Source organism: Trachemys scripta, chromosome 1 (genome assembly GCF_013100865.1).
Source record: "Trachemys scripta elegans isolate TJP31775 chromosome 1, CAS_Tse_1.0, whole genome shotgun sequence".
NCBI classification, from domain to species: domain Eukaryota; kingdom Metazoa; phylum Chordata; order Testudines; family Emydidae; genus Trachemys; species Trachemys scripta.
The window spans coordinates 284,008,280-284,028,214 of record NC_048298.1 but is presented as its reverse complement, the minus strand read 5'-3'; the positions used below and the strand labels follow the sequence as shown (position 1 = coordinate 284,028,214).

General features: G+C 40.5%; 1 protein-coding gene across 3 annotated transcripts in view; it reads left to right on the top strand.

Moving 5' to 3' along the window:
- Positions 1-10,777, top strand: part of SUGT1 (SGT1 homolog, MIS12 kinetochore complex assembly cochaperone) — a 43,855-nt gene extending 33,078 nt beyond the window's left edge. For all 3 annotated transcript variants that reach the window (XM_034758402.1, XM_034758401.1, XM_034758400.1), the window contains exons 11-13: positions 7,506-7,596; positions 9,088-9,269; positions 10,206-10,777. In XM_034758402.1, coding sequence (XP_034614293.1) covers positions 7,506-7,596; positions 9,088-9,269; positions 10,206-10,307 — 375 coding nt within the window. In that variant the 3' untranslated portion in view covers positions 10,308-10,777. The remainder of the gene's footprint in view (positions 1-7,505; positions 7,597-9,087; positions 9,270-10,205) is intronic.
- Positions 10,778-19,935: the final 9,158 nt, after the last annotated feature.

Sequence of the window (19,935 nt, the reverse complement as noted above, 5' to 3'; positions counted from 1 at the left end):
AGAAGTATTGGGAGCATAAGCTTTCGTGGGTAAGAACCTCACTTCTTCAGATGCAGGTCAAAGAAGTGAGGTTCTTACCCACGAAAGCTTATGCTCCCAATACTTCTGTTAGTCTCAAAGGTGCCACAGGACTCTCTGTTGATTAATATTTAGATAATGTTTAATATTGATAAAGTAAGATCCATAACATCCTCTGTTGCAAACACAAAATTAGAACTTAACTGCAGAAGTTGGTAGGAGAGTGCACAGACAAATTTTATCAGCTATAAATGTGACATCAGAAAATAACTGACAAGTAAGTTTGTTTCCAGCAGGGTCCTACATGGATCTGTTCTTGGCCCGTTGCTCTTTAACATTTTTATCAGAGACTTGTAAGAAAACAAAATAGTCATGGATAACGTTTGTATCTGACACACAAATTGAGGGAGTGGTAAATAACAAAGGACAGGTCATGGGTTCAGTGTGATCTGATTCATTTAGCAAACTGGACGCAAGCAAACTGTGTATTTTAATATGGCTAAATGTAAAGGTATACATCTAGGAACAGAGGATGGGGGACTCTGTTTTGGGAAGCCGTAACTCTGACAAAGATCTGGGGGTCGTGATGGCTAATGGGTGAACATGAGCTCCCAATGTGATGCTGATACAATCATGGGATGCATAAACGGGAATCTCGAGTAGGAGTAGAGAGGTTATTTTACCTCTCAATTTGACGCTGGTGTGACCGCTTCTGGAATATTGTGTGCCGTTCTGATGCCCACAGTTCAAGAATGATATTGATAAATTGGAGAAGGTTCAGAGAAGAGTCATGAGAATGGCTGAAGAATTAGAAAACATGCCTTATAGTGATGGGCTGAAGGAGGTCAATCTATTTAGCTTAACGAAGATGGGTTAAGGGTGACTTGATTACAGTCCACAAGTATCTACATTGGGAACAAATGTCTAATAATGGGCTCCTCAGTCTAGCAGAGAAAAGTATAACATGATCAAGTGGCTGGAAGTTGAAGCTAGACAAATTAGACTAGAAATATGGCATAAATTTGTGACAGCGAGGATAACTAAATATTGGAACAATTTACTAAGGGTTGTGGTGGAGTCTCCATCACTGACCATATTTATACAGTAACTCCTCGCTTAACTTTGTAGTTATGTTCTTGAAAAATGCTACTTTAAGCAAAACTATGTTAAGCAAATCCAATTTCCCCATAAGAATTCATGTAAATGGGGGAGAGGGGGAATTAGGTTCCAGGGAAAGCCTGAGAAAAGACTGTATTTTTTTATATATAATATACACACAGTATAAGTTTTAAACAATTTAATACTGTACACAGCAATGATGATTGTGAGTCTTGGTTGAGGTGAAGTCAGAGGGTGGGATGTTTCCCAGGGAATGCCTTACTGCTAAATGATGAACTAGCACTCGACTGAGCCCTCAAGGGTTAACACGTTATTAATGTAGCCTCACGCTCTACAAGGCAGCATGAATGGAAGGAGGGGAGACAGCATGGCAGAGAGAGACAGAGATACACACCTTGTGTGTGTGTGTGTGTGTGTGTGTGTGTGTGTGTGTGTGAGAGAGAGAGAGAGATGTTCATTGCCCCTTTAAATACACTGACCCCACGCTAAGTACATTGTCTTTTAAAGTAGATCAGCAAGTTGAGACAGCAGCTGCTGCCAGCAAGCTCCCTCCATCCTGAGCCTTGTTATGTCGTCCCCCTCTCTGTGGAGATGGGGTAAAGGAGTGGGGGGGCAGGGAGGGGGACACCCTGACATTAGCACCCCTCTTCCTCTCCCACCCCAGGAGCAGCTCCAAGGCAGAGGGCAGGAACAGCACACAGCAGTGGGGAGAGGACAGCTGAACTGCCTAGCAATTGATAGCCTGCTGGGCGGCTTCCACACAGGGGACTTAGGGCAGCTGATAGGGGGGCTGCCAGTCCACCCTGGTTCCAAGCCCCCACCAGCTAGCTCCAACAGGTTGCTTTCTGCAAGCAATGGACAAAGCAGGCGGCTGCCAAACAACATTATAAGGGAACATTGCGCAACTTTAAACGAGCATGTTCTCTAATTGATGAGCAACGTAACAACGTTAACCGGGATGACTTTAAGTGAGGAGTTACTATATCAAGATTGGATGTTTATCTAAAAGACAGGATGTAGGAATTGTTTGGGGGAAGGTCTGTGGCTGTTATGCAGGAGGTCAAACTAGACTATCACCGTGATCTCTTTTGGCCTTGTAATCTATGAAAATAAATTGTGAAATGTGTTCACCTTTGTCCAAATAGTGAAAATCCAGGCTGACATGGTGTTTGTCAGAATTCAAGACTCTGATCTGTAATGTCTGTCAGCAGCATTAATTTCAAAAATGCTTGTTTTAAACACATTTTAAATCCTATTTATATAAATAGTGATATGGTGTTCACAGCTGTGTTTATCAGATCAACTCTCAAGAAATTCTTTCCCAAGTTCATAGGTTTCTATTTTTAGAAAGCGTGGTTGTATGGTGATACTGTAGTGTGCACGCTTCCCTCTTTCTGTTCCCGCCTGCTGCTTTAGCTAATGAGTTACTCCAACTGAAGGAGACTGAGTCAAGGTTTAACCATGTTATCACTACTCTCGCTCAAATGTTTTCATCTATCCTTATTTTAGTCAGCTGCTGTTATTGAAATGATTTAAAGATTAAGAAGGCTGCATCTTATGTGTTAGGAATTGTTTTGTAAACCGCCTTTCAGGGATAATTGTCATATAATAGGACTCTGGTTCAGGGCCATTTGCAGTAGAGGGAAGTGTAATAAGAACTAGCGAAAACATTACAAACAAATATCGGTATCAGTGGAGCAGCAAAAACAGTAAAGCTTGATTTGCATTTTCCTGAAGCATGGGGAGAGTACTGTGACGGGCAGGCAAGACCTTCAGAAGGAATCCATGATGTCGATGTATGCTGGAAAAAGAAAGCGCTTCGGTTTAAAAAATAATAATTAGAAGAAAGTGTATGTACCTAATTTAAAAGGTATCCTACTCTTGAGTGTAAACATAATTGTTAGAAGTAAAGTTTTAGCTCAAATTAATGGCCTAGTGTACAAATATCTAATTGGGTAATTCTGTGCAATGGAACTAATTAGGCAAAAGTACAATACTTAGATTATACAAAAAGTAGTGGTGATTAGCCATACATTAGTCACTTATTCTGTTACAGGCTGAATTAGGTCTCAAAAATAAGAACAAAAGTTAAACTCTAAAGGCCAACAACAAAAATGTGATAATATGGATCTAAATCTGCCGGACATTCGAGGCAAACAAACAGGCCACAGGCTAACGTGAGTTAATGGAATGGTGTTCTACAATATCAATTGTATAGTGGCATAGTCATGCATAACACTTGACAAGTAAAGGAAGACTTGAGGAGCTCAAGGTGATCTTATTTTCTACACTAAAAAATTAGACTGACCCGGTTATGTCATTCAGAGGTGTGAAAAATCCACACCCCTGAGCGACATAGTTAAGCTAACCTAAATCCACATATACATAGTGGTAGGAATTCTTCTGTTGATCTAGCTACCACCTCTCGGGGAGGTGGATTTACTACATTGATGGGAAGCCTTTTTCTGCTATGCCCCTACAGCCTTTTAAGTGTAGACTTAGCCTCAATAAATTAAAGCACAAACCAACATTGACAAGCTGTCAGGGAATCTGAAATATAAAGAAAGATGAAGACAGTGAAGGGTTCAATTAAATAGGTTTCTTATCTCACCCACCCTCCAGTCCCCATTCCTATCGGAGGTGTCTGCAACCATCAAGGTGAAATGCTTAGTGCACGGACAAAGGTTTAGCAATAAGGATGGAGAGCCATTATTTGTAGTGTGAGAGGAAGGGCCACTGTCTTTTCACAGACTATGCAGAGGGGGGTAAATGGAAAAGGGAAGGATATAGAATGATGATGTAATCAGGTTCTGCACAGCTGAAGAAGCTGGGAGTTGAATGATTGGTTTAGTCTGATCACTAGACGGAAAACTTTTTGCTCACTTTACCCAATCCAGTATTATGAAAGCTTAGAGGGTAAGGAGCACTTCAAATGTATTAATTGACATTTGAGCCATTCTTTGAGGTGGTGTGACTTGCTGCACCTGGCAGCATAGAAGCCTTTTTATCTCTCCATGGCTTACATGGAGCTCTACATACAGTTATCTTAAAACTAATCACAAAACTATAGATTAGTGAGTTTTAATGTCGGAAAACTGACAAATGTGATGATTCTGTTTTTAGTGACACTTCTCTTATCTGCTTTCCAAATCTTACTTAAAACTATTGTAGACTTTTACTGAAGGCTAGTCATATTGGCATAGATCATGGACATTCCCTGACATCCCCCCCATTCCTCCATTTTCCCCATAACTTTTTTAATTTGACAATTCCCCCATGAATTTCACCATTGTTTTTTCACACTCAGGTTAGACTCAAGTACAGACTTCTCTTCATGAATGGCAGGTTAAGCAGCTGGAAGGGTGACTGACTATTCTTAGTCCTGTAACTGAGACACCCTTAGCTATTAAAAAGAATCCATTGATATGTTGTAAAACACTTAATGATTTAGTAACCTTATCAGACTCTTTGGAAATCCTAATTTACAGGCATGGAAGGGGCGGAAAGACCTTTTTCTAAGAGCAGAAGGTAAAGATTGCCATAAAAGTTGGTTGGAAAGTTTTATAGAGTATACCAGTGGTCAATATTTTGTGGAAGGAGGAAGTAGGGGACCTTCATTCAGACACCTCAAGTGTTTGGACATGGGTCTGGGAAACCTCTTCAATGTGTAGCTCCTAAATTTGGAGGCAGAACAAATGAACAGTGCATTCAAGTTCAAAAGGACTTGAATCATGTAAGTAATTGGGCCAGCAGAGAGCAAATGTAGTTTAATGTTAAAGGGGGGAAACAGTTTGGGACTACGGAATCCAGCTAAATGTTTCATTTAGCACAGGATCTAGCATGTTGATCGGGGGGGGGGGGGATTTACTTTGCTTGCATCTATCGCTTAATACCTAGCTGTTACATATATACCTCTACCTTGATACAACGCTGTCCTTGGGAGCAAAAAAAAATCTTATCGCAATATAGGTGTTATATTGAACTTGCTTTGATCCACCGGAGTGCGCAGTCTCTCCCCCCCCCCCCCCCCGCAGCACTGCTTTACCGCATTATATCCGAATTTGTGTTATATTGGGTCGCGTTATATCGGGGTAGAGGTTGGTGCATATTATTGTAAAATAATAATTTAAAAAAAGCAAATCTAATACTAGTTATATGTTGGAGGGATACAATACAAAATGTGGTGCTACTGTTTAAGATTTATGTAGAATATTAGTTTGTACTTCTCTTGGGCACCACACACAACACCAGGCTTCTAGAATCGAAGTTTAGTTCTGCCCCCTTTTCAGAAAGTAGAATTCAGTTGTGACAGATGTACCAGAATTCTTTGCTAGGGCCTGCAATACTTAAAAAGAGGTGCTGATTCACCTAAGTGCTTCAGAGGCTTCTAGTTCTTTTGTGCCGTGCTCCTTTCTCTCTTCTGAGAAAGACTGAAGATTGGTTTCTGTGTAAGGTGGTGCAGAAACAGGAACCTGTTCTGATCAGGAGAGTCACCAGCTAAGTTTAAAATAGCCTTGTTTGATTACTAAGACTAATGTTACTTACTAAACATTTCTAAATTGTTTCATTTTGCAGGCTTTACTGCTAGAAATGCAGAGAGCAGCAATAGCAAGTGACTTTGTTTTTAGAAAGGAAAAAGTTTCAAAAGAAATGTTTTCAAAAGAAACTGATTAAATATTTTTCAGAAACTGCTGCAGTAAGGGGGCTGAACACTCTAAAATAACAAGAATAGAGGGAGATAATGTACTAAGTTTTCTGAATATTGACTTGGTGGGAGGAGGTGATGTAATAAGAAGCTGTTGAGGCAATGTGTTCCTGCACTTACGAATAGCAGTTGGGATCAGAGTATATGGTGGAGGAGGAAGCGTTGTTTTGCTTTGGGCTGATCTTCTTAGACCTGAGAATGTTAAAACACATTTGTTGAAATCCTTCCTTGCCTCTTTTGGAGGCGTTCTCATCACTTACCACTAAAGTTCCATGTTTTGTTTCACTTTTCCAGGTTGTTGGTAAACAAAGTAAATCTCTATGTAAACTCATGTAGGAAAGGGGAATGATGTACAACCCTCCCAAAGAAAATGCAGGGATAATTGAATATTTCATGCATTTTAAAACCCAACATACAGCTTTGAATACGCTGGACTTCAAAGCAGAAACCTAGGCATTGAACAAATGACTGTGAGTTTACTTCCTGTTTTAAAAAACATCTTAAATTATTGCTTACTTGCAGCTGATTTGATGAATGGGTGAAATAGAAGTTCAAATTTCTGATCAGCATGATGGTGTTTAAGCGGCTTATTGCTAGGAGCTCTGGGGCTAGCATTTTACAAAGGTCTCTTTGTTCTTAGGTCTGCAGGGATCCCCAGGTTATAGTGGCTTTAGGTAAAGCTACAGATTCTGATCAGACAAAATAGGGAATTTTTAATAGTTAATAAGACACAATTTAAGGTACTATAGCATCGTACTAACTTATTCTTGTAAGTGAACAGTATAATTCTGTTTTGAGCTGAAGTTTGTCTTAAGTATAAATACAATTTTCCTAAGTGCTACAGAAGTCAGTATCTGTTTTGGATTTTCCCATTGGCTATTGAGTTACAAAGTTGCAAAGCAAAAATACAAGTTTAACAATTATGAGAAGGCATCTGAATATGGCTGTTTCAAAGTAAAGGGCTTAGAAGGTGCAGCAGATAAACATATGGCTGTTTAGAGAGCTGTTTTAGATTGCGTTTACTGTGTGTGTCCACGCTCACTGCCGAATTTGGAATGAATAGCAGACATTTTCTCCCCCTACAGTATTAAAGACTAGGTTTTTATTTATCCACTAAACCAGCTAACACTATAGAGTTTTTAATGTCTTCTGAAAACTGTTAATAGCTTCAGGCTGTCACATAGTCTGTAATTATGTATTGTGCTTCAAATACTAAACCTTTAAATATGAGCAGTTTGAGGTAAGCTACTGAATTCTGATTCTGAAGCCCTGTTGATGTAAAAGTTGCATTTAGTTCTTATGTATAACTTGTATTGCTATAGTGCTCAAAGGCTCTAAGTATGGGGATTCATTGTGTTAGATACTGTACTGACATGCAGAAAGATGCAGTCCCTGCCCTGAGAGTTTACGATCTTAATTTGAAACAAGACTCGTTTGCATAATAAACAATAGGGAGTAAAAAGGGAGGAGAATCTGTGTAATAAAATTTTGAGTAGATTAACTTTTGTGTAACTGGATGGCATAGATTTGAGTTTTTTTAGTCATAAATTAATATCTGCAACCTCTGACTGTCCTGCAACCTAGCCTACTTTAATCTGCAAAGCTATTTATTGTGATCTGGAATTATAGATTTTGGTCTTTATACATCTTGTATGTTCTATAGATTGAGATAAAAATGAAGAAGCCAGAGGCTATAAGATGGGAGAAGCTGGAAGGGAAGGGAGATTCTCCTAAGCTAAAACAATACACATCAGGTTTGTTTTTTGACTTCATTGTGCATTTAATGCAAATATACATATTGTCCTATTAACGTTCTTCCCAATTACATAGAACATCTTATACATATGAAATATTGTCGCAATAGGTTTACCTGGAATAAATGTAAATATGTCATTCTGATACTCTACTTTCATGGACTTCATGTGTAGTGGGAATGGATTCTGATTGGTAGTAAAGCCCTAAGAATTCAGCTGTTCACTCTGCTCATGGCTTTCATCTACCTGAGGGGATTATTCAGGATGCGTGCTTGTCATCTGGGTTTCTCTGGGAGCTTATCGTTTGATTGGGCTGCCTAGTTAAGTTGTATTCTCCTTTGTTGCACTGAGAGAGGCTTGTAACTTTTGGAGAAAATTTTTAGTTCAATAGCACTCACATACATCAAAAGATTTTCCTGATACTTGGCTTAATTTTCCTTTAATTTCAGCTCATTACTTATACCCCCTTGTACTATCTAAAATGCCTCTCCCCTTTCATTTTCACAGTTATCTGTACATGTCTGGTATGCTCTGCTCTCCTCCACTCCCATCGTTGCTTAGCCAAGCTACAGATTGCACTCGTTAATGTTTCCTTATAAATAAGTCTCTCTAGCTGCCTAATCTGTTCCTGGTGTCGTGTTCATCTTCTTCCTTCTGATTTACCTCCATATTTTTGTTATTGAGGCACCCAGACCTAAAAGAATTATTCTCTTTGTAGTCTCAGATTTGTAGAGCAATGGTTGTCCCTGTGATGGTTCTGCATATGTAGCCCAAAATTGCATTAACTTTTTTTGCTGTCACTTTCAGTGCAAGCTCAACTTCTCCGTTTATATCATATAGGGCTTTTCAGCTTTACTGCTTTCCTGGTTTCTCCCTCCCTCTGCATTTTGCTTCAGATAACTTTTCAAGATGATCTTCATTTCTCCCCATGTTTTCAGCCTTGCTAGGTTCCTTTTTTGCCTGCTCTCACTGATGTTTGCAATGCCTCCTGATTTTTAGTATGAATTGCATGATATTTTAATGTGACCATTACTTAGTCTTCTAGGGATCATTAAGGCTGTGATCCAACACCCATTGAATGGAAGAACTCCCAATGACTTCACTGGTCATTGGATCAGATCCTAAGATCTTGAATAACACTGGCTCTGACACTTACCTTGTGACACTTGGATACATTGCCAGTTCATCATTTTCATGTTCTTCAACCAATTTTAATCCTTAAACATGGCTCCTATTCAGCCCAATCAGACTGAATTTTAAAAGATAGGATATTGTGCTGTATCAGGTGATCCACTAGAAAAATCAACCTCCTGCAATTCCCTTCATTTGTTAGCTTTAAAATTCTGTCCAAAAAAGCAATCAGACTTGTCTGACAAGATCTGTACTTACAGATCCCTGGTACTTTTTGCTCAATCTGGGTGGGGTTAATTATTTCATGCTGTAAATGTTGCCAAAAACGCCGATTTAACTAACTGCAAATGTTATTTCCAGACTCCAAACACCTATATCCATCATCCTCTCATTATACAAGGAACTGGGATAAATTGGTGGTTGAGATCAAAGAAGAAGAAAAGAATGAAAAATTAGAGGGGGACGCCGCTTTAAATAAACTCTTTCAGCAAATCTATTCAGATGGTACAGATGAAGTGAAACGTGCCATGAACAAATCCTTCGTAAGACTTCAATCTATCCTTACATATTTGTTAATGCTATAAAGTAAATAACTAAAATTAAAAAAAAAAAAACCCTTGAGGCCAAATTTTGTGGGCCAATGCCATTTGCATATGTAAATACGGTAATCGGAGGCAAATAAATATTTAGAGCTCTCTGTTTGCACCTGCAATTGTGGTAAATTCATAAATGCACAAGAACTTATATATATGAATCTCTAGCAGTTGAAAACTCAGCCTCTACTGAGTAAGAAAACAAATTATCCAGTGATGTTGGTATGATAGCATTTTTATGTACTGGCATATGGAAGAGTTGCATTTCTCCATATTGTTAATTCTGAGTGGTGAGCTTAGACTTGGAGCACAAAGATTGCTCTCCATCCTTGCTTATTTTTTTGTTTGAGCCTATACTAATGTCAGTGGGAGCAACTTGCTCCTTCCTGGTTGGTCAAAAGATCCACAGAGGAGAGAACCTGACTCCTCCTCGTTTTTCTGTCAATTGCTAATTTTTAAATAGGCGTTCGAGTGCACAAGAATGCATGATTGGACCATTAGAGGCTATTGTATATCGAAGCAGTGTCAGTACTTATTTGCCTTAATCACATCAAAAGTGGACATATGACAACAGAAATTATTGCTTTGTTAAATGTTAATGTCAGAAGTCTTATGTGCAGAATATGCAAAGATTGATACAAAAATCATGTGCACATCCTATGTCTAGATCAAGTCATCTTCATTTAATATAATCATAAATGCACATAGTATATAGGGAAGGGTTTGAGAAGTTCTGGAGAATTCCCAGGGTATCTGCATTAGTGCATTGTTTCCTGCAGACTCTAGTCTTGCAGAACATAATCTGCTATAAAAAATGTGGATCATTTTAAATAACTGGCTATAACTAACTTCATCAGACTAAACAAATGTTCTTCCATATTGCAGATGGAGTCTGGAGGGACTGTTCTGAGCACCAACTGGTCTGATGTGGGGAAAAGGAAGGTAGACGTAAATCCTCCTGATGACATGGAATGGAAAAAATTCTAATCTGTTGATTTGGCATCTTTGTATTGCCCATATTCACACGCTGACCATTGTGTATGGACATAGCATTCTTGGATTTAAGACACTGAATGTTCCCTTGAAGATCGAAATTATTGTCTTTACATCTTGCGTGCTTTAGTAATTCCTTTGTCTGCAGGTGTTAAGGTTTAATCAGGAATGGAAGCCTGTTTTTCATCACTCCTGTCCATGCGGGGTTTTCAGAAACAGATTTAACTAAGTCATAAATACACATTTTCTACTAGCTTTATCAGTTCTGTACTTTTGGGGATGAGGAGACCTTTAATGGACTGTTTAGGATTATTGCCTTATTTTTAATTCACAGTATTTCTGTTGAATAATTTATTAGCTCTGGCAACTTTGGGTAAACACACTTTTCAACTACAGTGTTAATTGTTTGCTCTCTAACTGTGCTTAAGAATAAAACTGTAAAATATAAATTTTTCCATAAAGAAGTTTGGTTCATCTTATTTTTAAGTCTGAAAACTCAGATGTGGAAGAAAAAACATAAAATCAAAATTGATATTTGGAGAAGTAATAGCTAGGTAGTACAGATACTGGGAACCAAGCTTGCGAGTATGTAGGAGCAAGACTCCCGCTCTGCTAAAAGAAGAATGAGCCCCATGTTCTCTCTTTATTGGAGGGAGAGGCATTATTTTTTTGTTAAGGTCCAAATCTCTTGGTCAAGGTCCAGACTCTGGAGAAACATTTTTCACACCACAATAACAATAGTGATAATAGGTAAGTAAAAAGATTTTGCTGTTAATTCAAAAGCGTCTGGCAGTCTGGATTTGACCCACAGTCCACCTATTGACTTACCCCTGCCTTAACCCCTGTTATCAGGTCCCCTCTCCTGTCTTCTTTCTCAAGACTAAACATGCCCAGTTTGTTTAGCCTTTCTTCCTAGGTCAGGATTCCTAAACCTTTTGTAATTTTTGTTACTCTTCTCTGGACTCTCCAATTTGTCCATCTTTCCTAAAGTGTGGTGCCCAGAATTGGACAGCTGAGGCCTCACCAGTGCTGAGCAGAGCGGGACAGTTACCTCCCATGTCTTACAGCTGACGCTCCAGTAAATACACCCTAGAATGATGATAGTCTTTTTAGTAACTGCATAACATTGTTGGATTGCAAACTGAATGTGAATCACTATAACCCCCAATAATGATGCCACTTACGAAATAAGGAAGAAACATGTCCTACTGCTCTTTAGCTCTTGCATGAAGTGCTATTGACAGGCTCTGAAGGTGGATAGGCTTTGATGGTGGACCTTTGAATGAGTGAAGAAAACCAAATACCACCACCTTCCAAAAAATCCCTCCATTTCAGTGTTGGAGTATTAAATCTCACATTGTAGATAAATTACTGCATTTAACTAGACTCCAGGATTGCTTACTGGGCAGTTGCAAATTGTCTTGGGTCTTGTCTACAAAAGTTTGAAAATAGAATAACGATTTTAGTGTTCTGGCTATAGTCTAAAATTAAATTAAATTCCACTTTTATATAGTAAAAGGGACATAATTTGAAGTGGTGTCTGCTTTACCCATCTAAAATGACAGATGATAAACCGTGACTACCACAGACAAATGGGTGAGAGACATTTCCAAAGGGTCTGCCACAGAATTCAAAAGGTTCCCTACTTTAAATTTTCCCTTTCTCACTCAGCCCCTCCAAGAGGAAGACCATGTTCAGGCAAATCAATCCTCTTCAAATCAGGGCAGTAGAGCCTATCCTAAACCAGGAATGATGTCGGGGGTTTTGCTCCCTGGGTTTTTCTAATTCACAAAAAATTGGGAGGACAGGGTGGTGCTGGATTTCAAGAGACTCAATAAATCAATCCACTCCCCCAAGTTAAAAATGGAGACCGCTCAGACCACCGTGGTGGCTATCACCCAGGGGGAGTTTCTAATCTCAGTGGAGCTGAGGGAGGAACATCTCCACATTCCCATCCTTCTGGTCCACAGACTGTACCGGAGGTTTGCACTTGGCACACGCAGTATGAAGTCCTTTTGGCATTGTTACTACCCCTAGGCTATTCACAAAGGTCCTGGTAGCAATAGTGGCATTCCAGTGTTAGAAAGGGGTACACCTGTTGCCAGCACAGAGTGCCCGAGGACAGCAACAGCAGGGTTCGTTGCCCGGTGTGCTCCGCGCCAATAAACACACCAGGGGGAGAAGCAAATAAAGTTTATTTGGGATCCCAAAGCGGTGCTAGGAGACAGGCACGTCTCAGATCAAGCACACTAACAGAAACAGTTTTTCTTCTTTTATACATTGTGCAGTTAAGCCTCACCCCCCCCTTTCCCCTTTACCCCTCCCGTCCCTGGTAATAGTTACTAAGCAAATAACGATTACATTTAAGCAGTTAAGTCATTCTTGGCAGCTATAAGCCTAGCTTGTTAGTAACTTCTTTAAACCGTTATCTTGTCCTTTTTCCCTTCAGCCAGAAACATGCAGGCCTCATTATTACCGCTTGAGCAGGGGGTTGCACACAGATAACTGGTTGCTTACATATTCCAATTGCACCTGGCTTTTGAGGTTGATTAGAGTTTAAACATGGAAGGATAGAGTTTGGTTCACTTAGGCCTAGTGCAGGAAGGCTTCATTGACACTTAGTGGCCTTCCACTGTCCCGAGTTACCTAGGGTGAGGCCTAGTGACATCAACACACCTGTACCCTTTTCACAAAACATCCTGATAAGTTCCCTCCCTATGGAAGTCTGTCAGGAACAGACAATGGATAGTCCGTCCCTCTCCCCCTCCGAAGGCTGCAATCTAGGTTTATAATCAATCAGGAGAAAAGACAGTTCAGCCTTACACAGACAATAGGACATCTGGGGGTTTGGCTGGAAACCATGCTCCACAGGGCTTTCCTTTCCAGAGACAGGCAGGCATGAATTCTGCAGCAATATCCTTCACAGTCCACATTCCCATATGAAGGACTGACTGTGTATTTAGATATGTTAGTTTCATGCATATAACTACTCACATGGGCAAAGTTTCATCTCCCGTGTCTGCAGTACTACCTGCTGAGCTTCCCTGCTTGCAATCACAATTCCATCTCTCGCTGTAAGACTTCCCTTCTTTGGATGGCGATGATCTCTGGCAAGATTCATGAGCAGTATTCATTTGATATCGCAGAGACATACCATGAAGACGGATGCTAGCTTAGAGGGCTGGGAAGCTCATGCAACTTGGCACATGGTTCAGTTTCAGTGGTTGCAGATGGAATCTCACTGCTGTATAAACTGTTAGGAACTGTGAGTGATTTGCCTAGCCTAGCCCTTCAGGCACTCCTCCCTACCTTTAAACTCCAGATGCATACTTGGATTCAGAGAGAACACTACTGCTGTGGCATACAAAGACAAACAAAGGGGCACCTGGTCACGCTTGTTACAAGCAGAAGCCACAACTGCCTTCAGGTGGGCTGAGAGAGACGTCCTGTCAATCTGAGTCATGCATGTCAAAGAACAATGCTATGACAGACCGGCTCAGCTGCAAAATCACAGACCAGGGGGAACAGTGTCTCCACCAGAGGGAGTTCAATTGCATCTTCTAGTTTTTTGGGAAATCAACATGCGATCTCTTTACATCCAGCTCCAATGCCAAAACAAATAACTTTTATGCCAAGAGGAGAGACCATTGGGCCAGGGAATCAATGCTGTCTCACAGGTATGGCCTAAGGCTTTGCTATATGAATTTCTTCCTTTTCCGATGATAACACCATCCAACATATACAGAGACAACAGGCTACAGTGATTCTGATTGCACCACACTTGACCAGACATCCCTGATTTTCAGACTTTGTGGAGCTGTCTAGGCCCATCCCCCCCCCACTACCACTATGATCCACTTTATCTCAGGGCTGTCTTTCATCCTTGAACCTGACTGCCTTGATATTGAGAGAGAACCTAGGATACTCAAAGGATGTGATCTCAAACCTACTGAAGTCCATAAATGTTTTTAACAATTCTCATTATACAGTATTGCGGAGAAGATTTGATTCCTCGTGCACATCAAGAGGATATATGGCAGGATCAATTTCAATCAAATTGGTCCTAGAATTCTTACAAACAGGTCCATCTCTGGGGCTGCAGGACAACACACTTAGAACGCACACGTTGGTTCTTTATATTCAATTCTGGCAGCTGAGGGTCGATCTCCCCTATCCCGTCACCCTCACATCAAAAAATTCCTCAGAACTAATCAGACCATCTCCTATTCATACGGTAGCCCCATGGGATCTTTTCCTAGTATTGAATACCTTCTCAAGTTCACTTTTCGAACCCCTGTCCAAAGTGTGTGTGTTTTTGTGACATTTAAAATTTATTTTTCTAGTGGTTGGAATATCCGCATGAAGGGTCTCAGAGTTGGGAGCCTTCTCTGTCCTCCCTCAGAATTGTATTTTCCATAATGATAGACCCATCATTCACCCTTAAGATAAATTCTTTTTTCCCTGGTCCTGGGAGATTTTGCTCTCCTTCTTTTGCCCAAATCCAGTCCATCTGAAAGAAAGGGTCTGGCATACCTTAGACGTCAGGAGGGCAACTTATAGCTATATTAGAACAAAGACCTTCAGAAAAACATCTGCTTGATTTTTTTCTAATACACCACAGAGTTAAGGGACAGAAAGTCTCCATATAAAGATACATTAGGTGGGGAATTTTAGAGGCATATAAAGCCAAGGGGAAAATTCCTCTGTTCAAAATGAGGAGAGGGGGGTAGGTCCACTACACCAGATGAACAAATTTTCAGGGCAGCAACTTGGCGAGGCGTCCCTGCATTCATTCACAAAAGTCTCTAAGATTGATAGACTTCAGTCAGTCAAGGCAGCCTTTGGAATGTAGGTTCTCTCTCAGCCCATCCAATAATTGAGAGTAATAGGGGAAGGAGTACTGCTACCAAAGTCCCATCGCTGCTCAATTCACCCCCTGCAGTGAGAATGAGAAAATGTGTGTCAGCTGAAATTGTTTAGTTCTGGTAGGGGGTTAGGTCCATAAATTCATCCCATGTTTTTCATTTCCTTCTTTGGGGGGGCGGGGTTAATTTTCAAAAATGTTGCATATTTTTCCTTTTTTTTTTTTTTTATTTTATTTTTTTTTTTTTTAGGGAGAGGTGATGGGAAAAACTGTCTTGCATTTAATCAGTGCCCCCTGGGATCATCCCAATTTGTTTTTTCCCCCCTCAGGTTGGACAGTTATTACTACTTAATGCTGGACAGTTTTATCTGTTAATACATTTTGAAAAAATGTTTTATTCAGATATGACAGTTATTAACTTTAGAAGTGACTCTCTGGAGGGGCTTTCCCGTGGGAGGAGTTACCTGGAGAGTCAGCCCAGCCAATCAAAAAAATTTGACGCTGCCTGCTACAGTGTGGGGACTGAAGAACCCATCACTGCTGAATTTATGTATCCAGGCCGCTACAGTTTTCGGGTGAGTGAGACAGATTTTCTTATATACAGCTAATAATGCTTAAACACAGTATAGTTTCTTTTTGCGACATCTGTGCAGTTTCAATATTGCAACTTTTATAAGATCTAGATTGTAGGAACTTCAGAATAAACATGCTTCTCAAGGAAGAAATTCTTAGGCACTTGCTCAAGAAGCAAACTCTTAACATTGATATTCTCTCCAATTATTGCCCAGTCTCTAATCTTCCTCTTATGGGGAAAGTTCTAGAGAAGGTGATGTTTTAAAAAAAAATTCCCACTCAAAAATCTATCTGTCTGATTTTCTTGACCCTGGTCAGTTCAGTTAGAGGGCTGGCTATGGTACAGAGCCTGTACTGGTTTAAGTGGTGGATCTTTTGCAGATGAATGGACAAACGTTTGCTCCATGCTGCTAGAGGCATTTGGAGGAAGGTGATGGGTGTAGTACAGGGTTCGGCAGCCTTTCAGAAGTGGTGTGCTGAGTCTTCATTTATTGACTCTAATTTAAGGTTTCGCATGACAGTAATATTAGCGTTTTTAGAAGATTTCTTTCTAGAAGTCTATAATATATAACTAAACTATTGTTGTATGTAAAGTAAATAAGGTTTTTAAAATGTTTAAGAAACTTCATTTACAATTAAATTAAAATGCAGAGCCCTCCGGACCAGTGGCCAGGACCCGGGCAGCGTGAGTGCCACTGAAAATCGGCTCGCATGCCATAGGTTGCCTTCCCCTGGTGTAGTACGTCAATTTTCATTCAAAGCTGTTTTCAAACTGTAGGACTGTATTCCTCATTTTTCACAAGTGCAGCACCCATTACTTCAATTGAAGATGTAATTTAAGTTCAGAACTGGCTTATACCTATGGGAGAGACTTCACCCATCACGGCAATGCTGCAGCTGCTTCAGTTGGACACAGCTGCTGTCTTTATCAGTGCTTGACAACACTATATAATCCAAGGCATATATTGAAACCAGGAGGATGTTTTTGTTTGAATCGGTGGCACATCAGTGCGTACTAGGGAACTTTTAGTGCACATCAGCAGGGTTCACCCATTTAATGCACAGCACGCTGAAAAGCTGTCGGTTTCCCCCCCTAGCTTATGCAGCAAGTGCTCATGAACATATGTCCTCAGTAGTAAGGAGGTGAAGAATGTATGTAAATACTTACATTGCACAGAGGTGAAGGGCAGCTCTTAAGAGTGCCTTCTTAATTGAGCTGGCCCATTGTATCCAATGATGGGAAGTCTAGGCTATCATTTACAACTTCTTTCCAAGGAATTTGTTAGTCTCTAAGGTGCCACAAGTACTCCTGTTCTTTTTACGGATACAGACTAACACGGCTGCTACTCTGAAACCAAGGAATTGGGTGAGGGAAAAGACTGCTGGAATTTAAAGGACCAAACAGCTGGGCTTTTCATCCGCAGCAGAAGCAGATTTAAAAATTCCCCTGCCTGGGGTAAAATGAGTCTACCATTATGTCTGGGACATTTCGTAAACAGTCCAACCCTCTTCAAAATCCTCAGGCAAGCCAGGTGCATTGTGGTGTGATTATAGTGAATAGGAAACCGTTCTGTTTGGGGATTCCAGAGTTTTGGAAGCCTTCCCTAGAATGCTGTGGCAGGCGCTGCTTTTTCAGAGTTTTCAGCCCTAATGGGCTGAGCCATCTGTCTGTGAATTCAAGCAGCTGCTGCACCCCCCCAGGTGTACTCATTATTGCTGCTGCAATGGGAACAACTTCTTCCAGTGATGGCCCCTCTGTGAATTCCAGTTGCGGGTGCGCGTGTACTCCATGAGCTGGAACTGTTCATAGTAGTGTCTGTTGACCCACATGTGCGTCAGAGCTAGTACCCATATTACAGCAGTTGTGCCAGTGCCAAGCCATTATTTGGAGAAAGGCTCAAATATTTCTACCACCATGTCATGAAAACCTGCTGTCAGTAAGTAGGGAGCTCTCCAGTGACCCCTCTATACAATTCACAGGTGTGGAACTGAATGTGGTGCAGATTTCATTCCCTATGACAAGGGCTGGTCAAAAATTTTCCATCAAAACTGTGCTGCATGGAAAACTAGGTTTCTAGTGAAACAATTTTTTTTTTTTTTGGCAAAAGACGGATTTTCTGTGGACAACTCTTTGTGTTGAAATATTTTGGCCAAAATATTATTGTTTTGGTCTAAAAATTCAAACCTCTGTGGAAAATGTAGGCAAAAATTAAAAGGTTTTGCTTTTATCAGAAATTTCCACAGTGGAAAGAGGATCAGGATCTGTGTTTCTGCCCATGTGGCTAAACCTTTTGCCTTTTGTACATTTCAGGGTCTACATTTTAACCACATGCAGAAGAAGTCTTCCCTCTGAAAGGAGCTGATACAATCTTCTTGCCAAGTCTGGCAACAGCTATTTCCTGGTTATTCAGAAGCATCCAGGGAGCCCAAAAGACCTTGAGTCACAATCCTTGGCAACCAACTGAAAGCAACCCCATCCCCCTTAAGCGTGGGGTGCTGATAAAATGTTGCTATTTTATTTTGCTTGCTTCCCTTAAGCTTTATCACAGCCTTATCTAGGTTGAGTCTCAACCAATTTGATTGGTGGGTGGTGGTGGTGGGTGGCAAACGGGCACGCATGCATGGGGGGGGCAAACGGGCACGGCCTCTCGCAAATATTCATCTAAAAAAATGTATTTCTGTTCCAGCCCTTGACTCAGCCCCGTTCGCTGCCCCAGCCATGTGCTGCTCCAGCCTCAGCTGCTGTACTGGCCTCAGACCCAGCCATTGCCGCTGCTCCTGGCTGCTGACCCAGCCCCTGGCCACTGCTCTAACGTACCCCTCCAAGAGTGGTCATATTTTAATTCCTGTGCATGCCCTACCTTAATCCGTAACCTATTCTCTGCTACATACTGGGTAAACTGTCCCATTGCACAAGCAGGATTGGAACAGAAGCAGTGTAATAGGCATCTTAACAAAAAAAATGTCCAGGAGTCTGATACTGACATAGCAATTGATTCTAATGATATAGATAACTGAAACCTTAACACTCTCAGCCATGTATACACTAGGAAATAAGGTGTGAGGTTTTTTGGTTTGTTTTGGGTTTTTTTGTGGAGTTTTTTTTGCAATTTACTAGGATGTTAGTGTTTGCTAATATGTTGTAAAAACACGTTTTTTCCTATTGTAGATCTGGCCTTAGTGATAGTGCACAGAGGCAGTAATGTTTGTTAAACTGATGGGGAGAACTTTATTTGGAATTTGGCAAATATAGTGTGGGAATGAACTGAAGTTGGCTTACATGTCTACTAGAGATGTAACTGAGGTGGTCTAGATATACCATCAAGTAAAGATCTGGCCAGCTTATAACAATAAACTTGGCAGTAGGGTGATCTCAGAGGAGGTCCTTGGCTTTGGAATTCACTCTTCCACTTAAATCTCCCAGATCCTGGATATGGTGACCTTCAAGACACACCATAATGGTCACCTGTTCTCCTAGTCTGTCTGGTGCCAGGGGAGATTGGTTAGGGAGGATGATGGAGGAAGGTCGTGTAGAAGGTTTATTATATTTGAATGTCTTCTTAATGTATATTACATATGGACTGTTTATAACCCTTGTAAATGCATTTAGAGAATTTTTTATAGGTGCTGTTAAGAAAAAAGCTAAATAAATTAAATCAGCTCTTAAAAATTGAGGCAAAAAAGGTAATTTGGGGATTTCTCCTACTAGTCAAGATGTCCTTTCCCAGTACTTAGTTTCAAGACATTTCTGGTTTTGTCTGATAAAAACCTGCCTGTAGGCTTTCATTAAATGAAAGTAGAGACAAGAGCCCCTAAGATGTTTTCTGCATTAGCCGAGTACTATTTCACCACTTTGGGATTTAATTCACTTTCTTAGCTTAGGGCAAAGAAAATATGCATTGGTGCTTATACACCCTTGAGTCATAAACCATATAATGGTTTAGCCTCAGGGTAAAACTTGTAACTGATCAAGCTATAGCTCTCCCATCCATCTCAATTTTGTGAACTAGGATTTTAGATCTAAAGATACTATCTGCGTGTGGCTCTGAGTACAGACAAATTAACTCTTTGTAAGTGTCTTAGGTTGTTTTGTTCAATAAGAATGTGGCAACACCACCAACCCCAGTTGCATCAAGATAGCAGATTGCTACTTTTGCCCTATGTAACACCTGGTCTTTAGAAAGA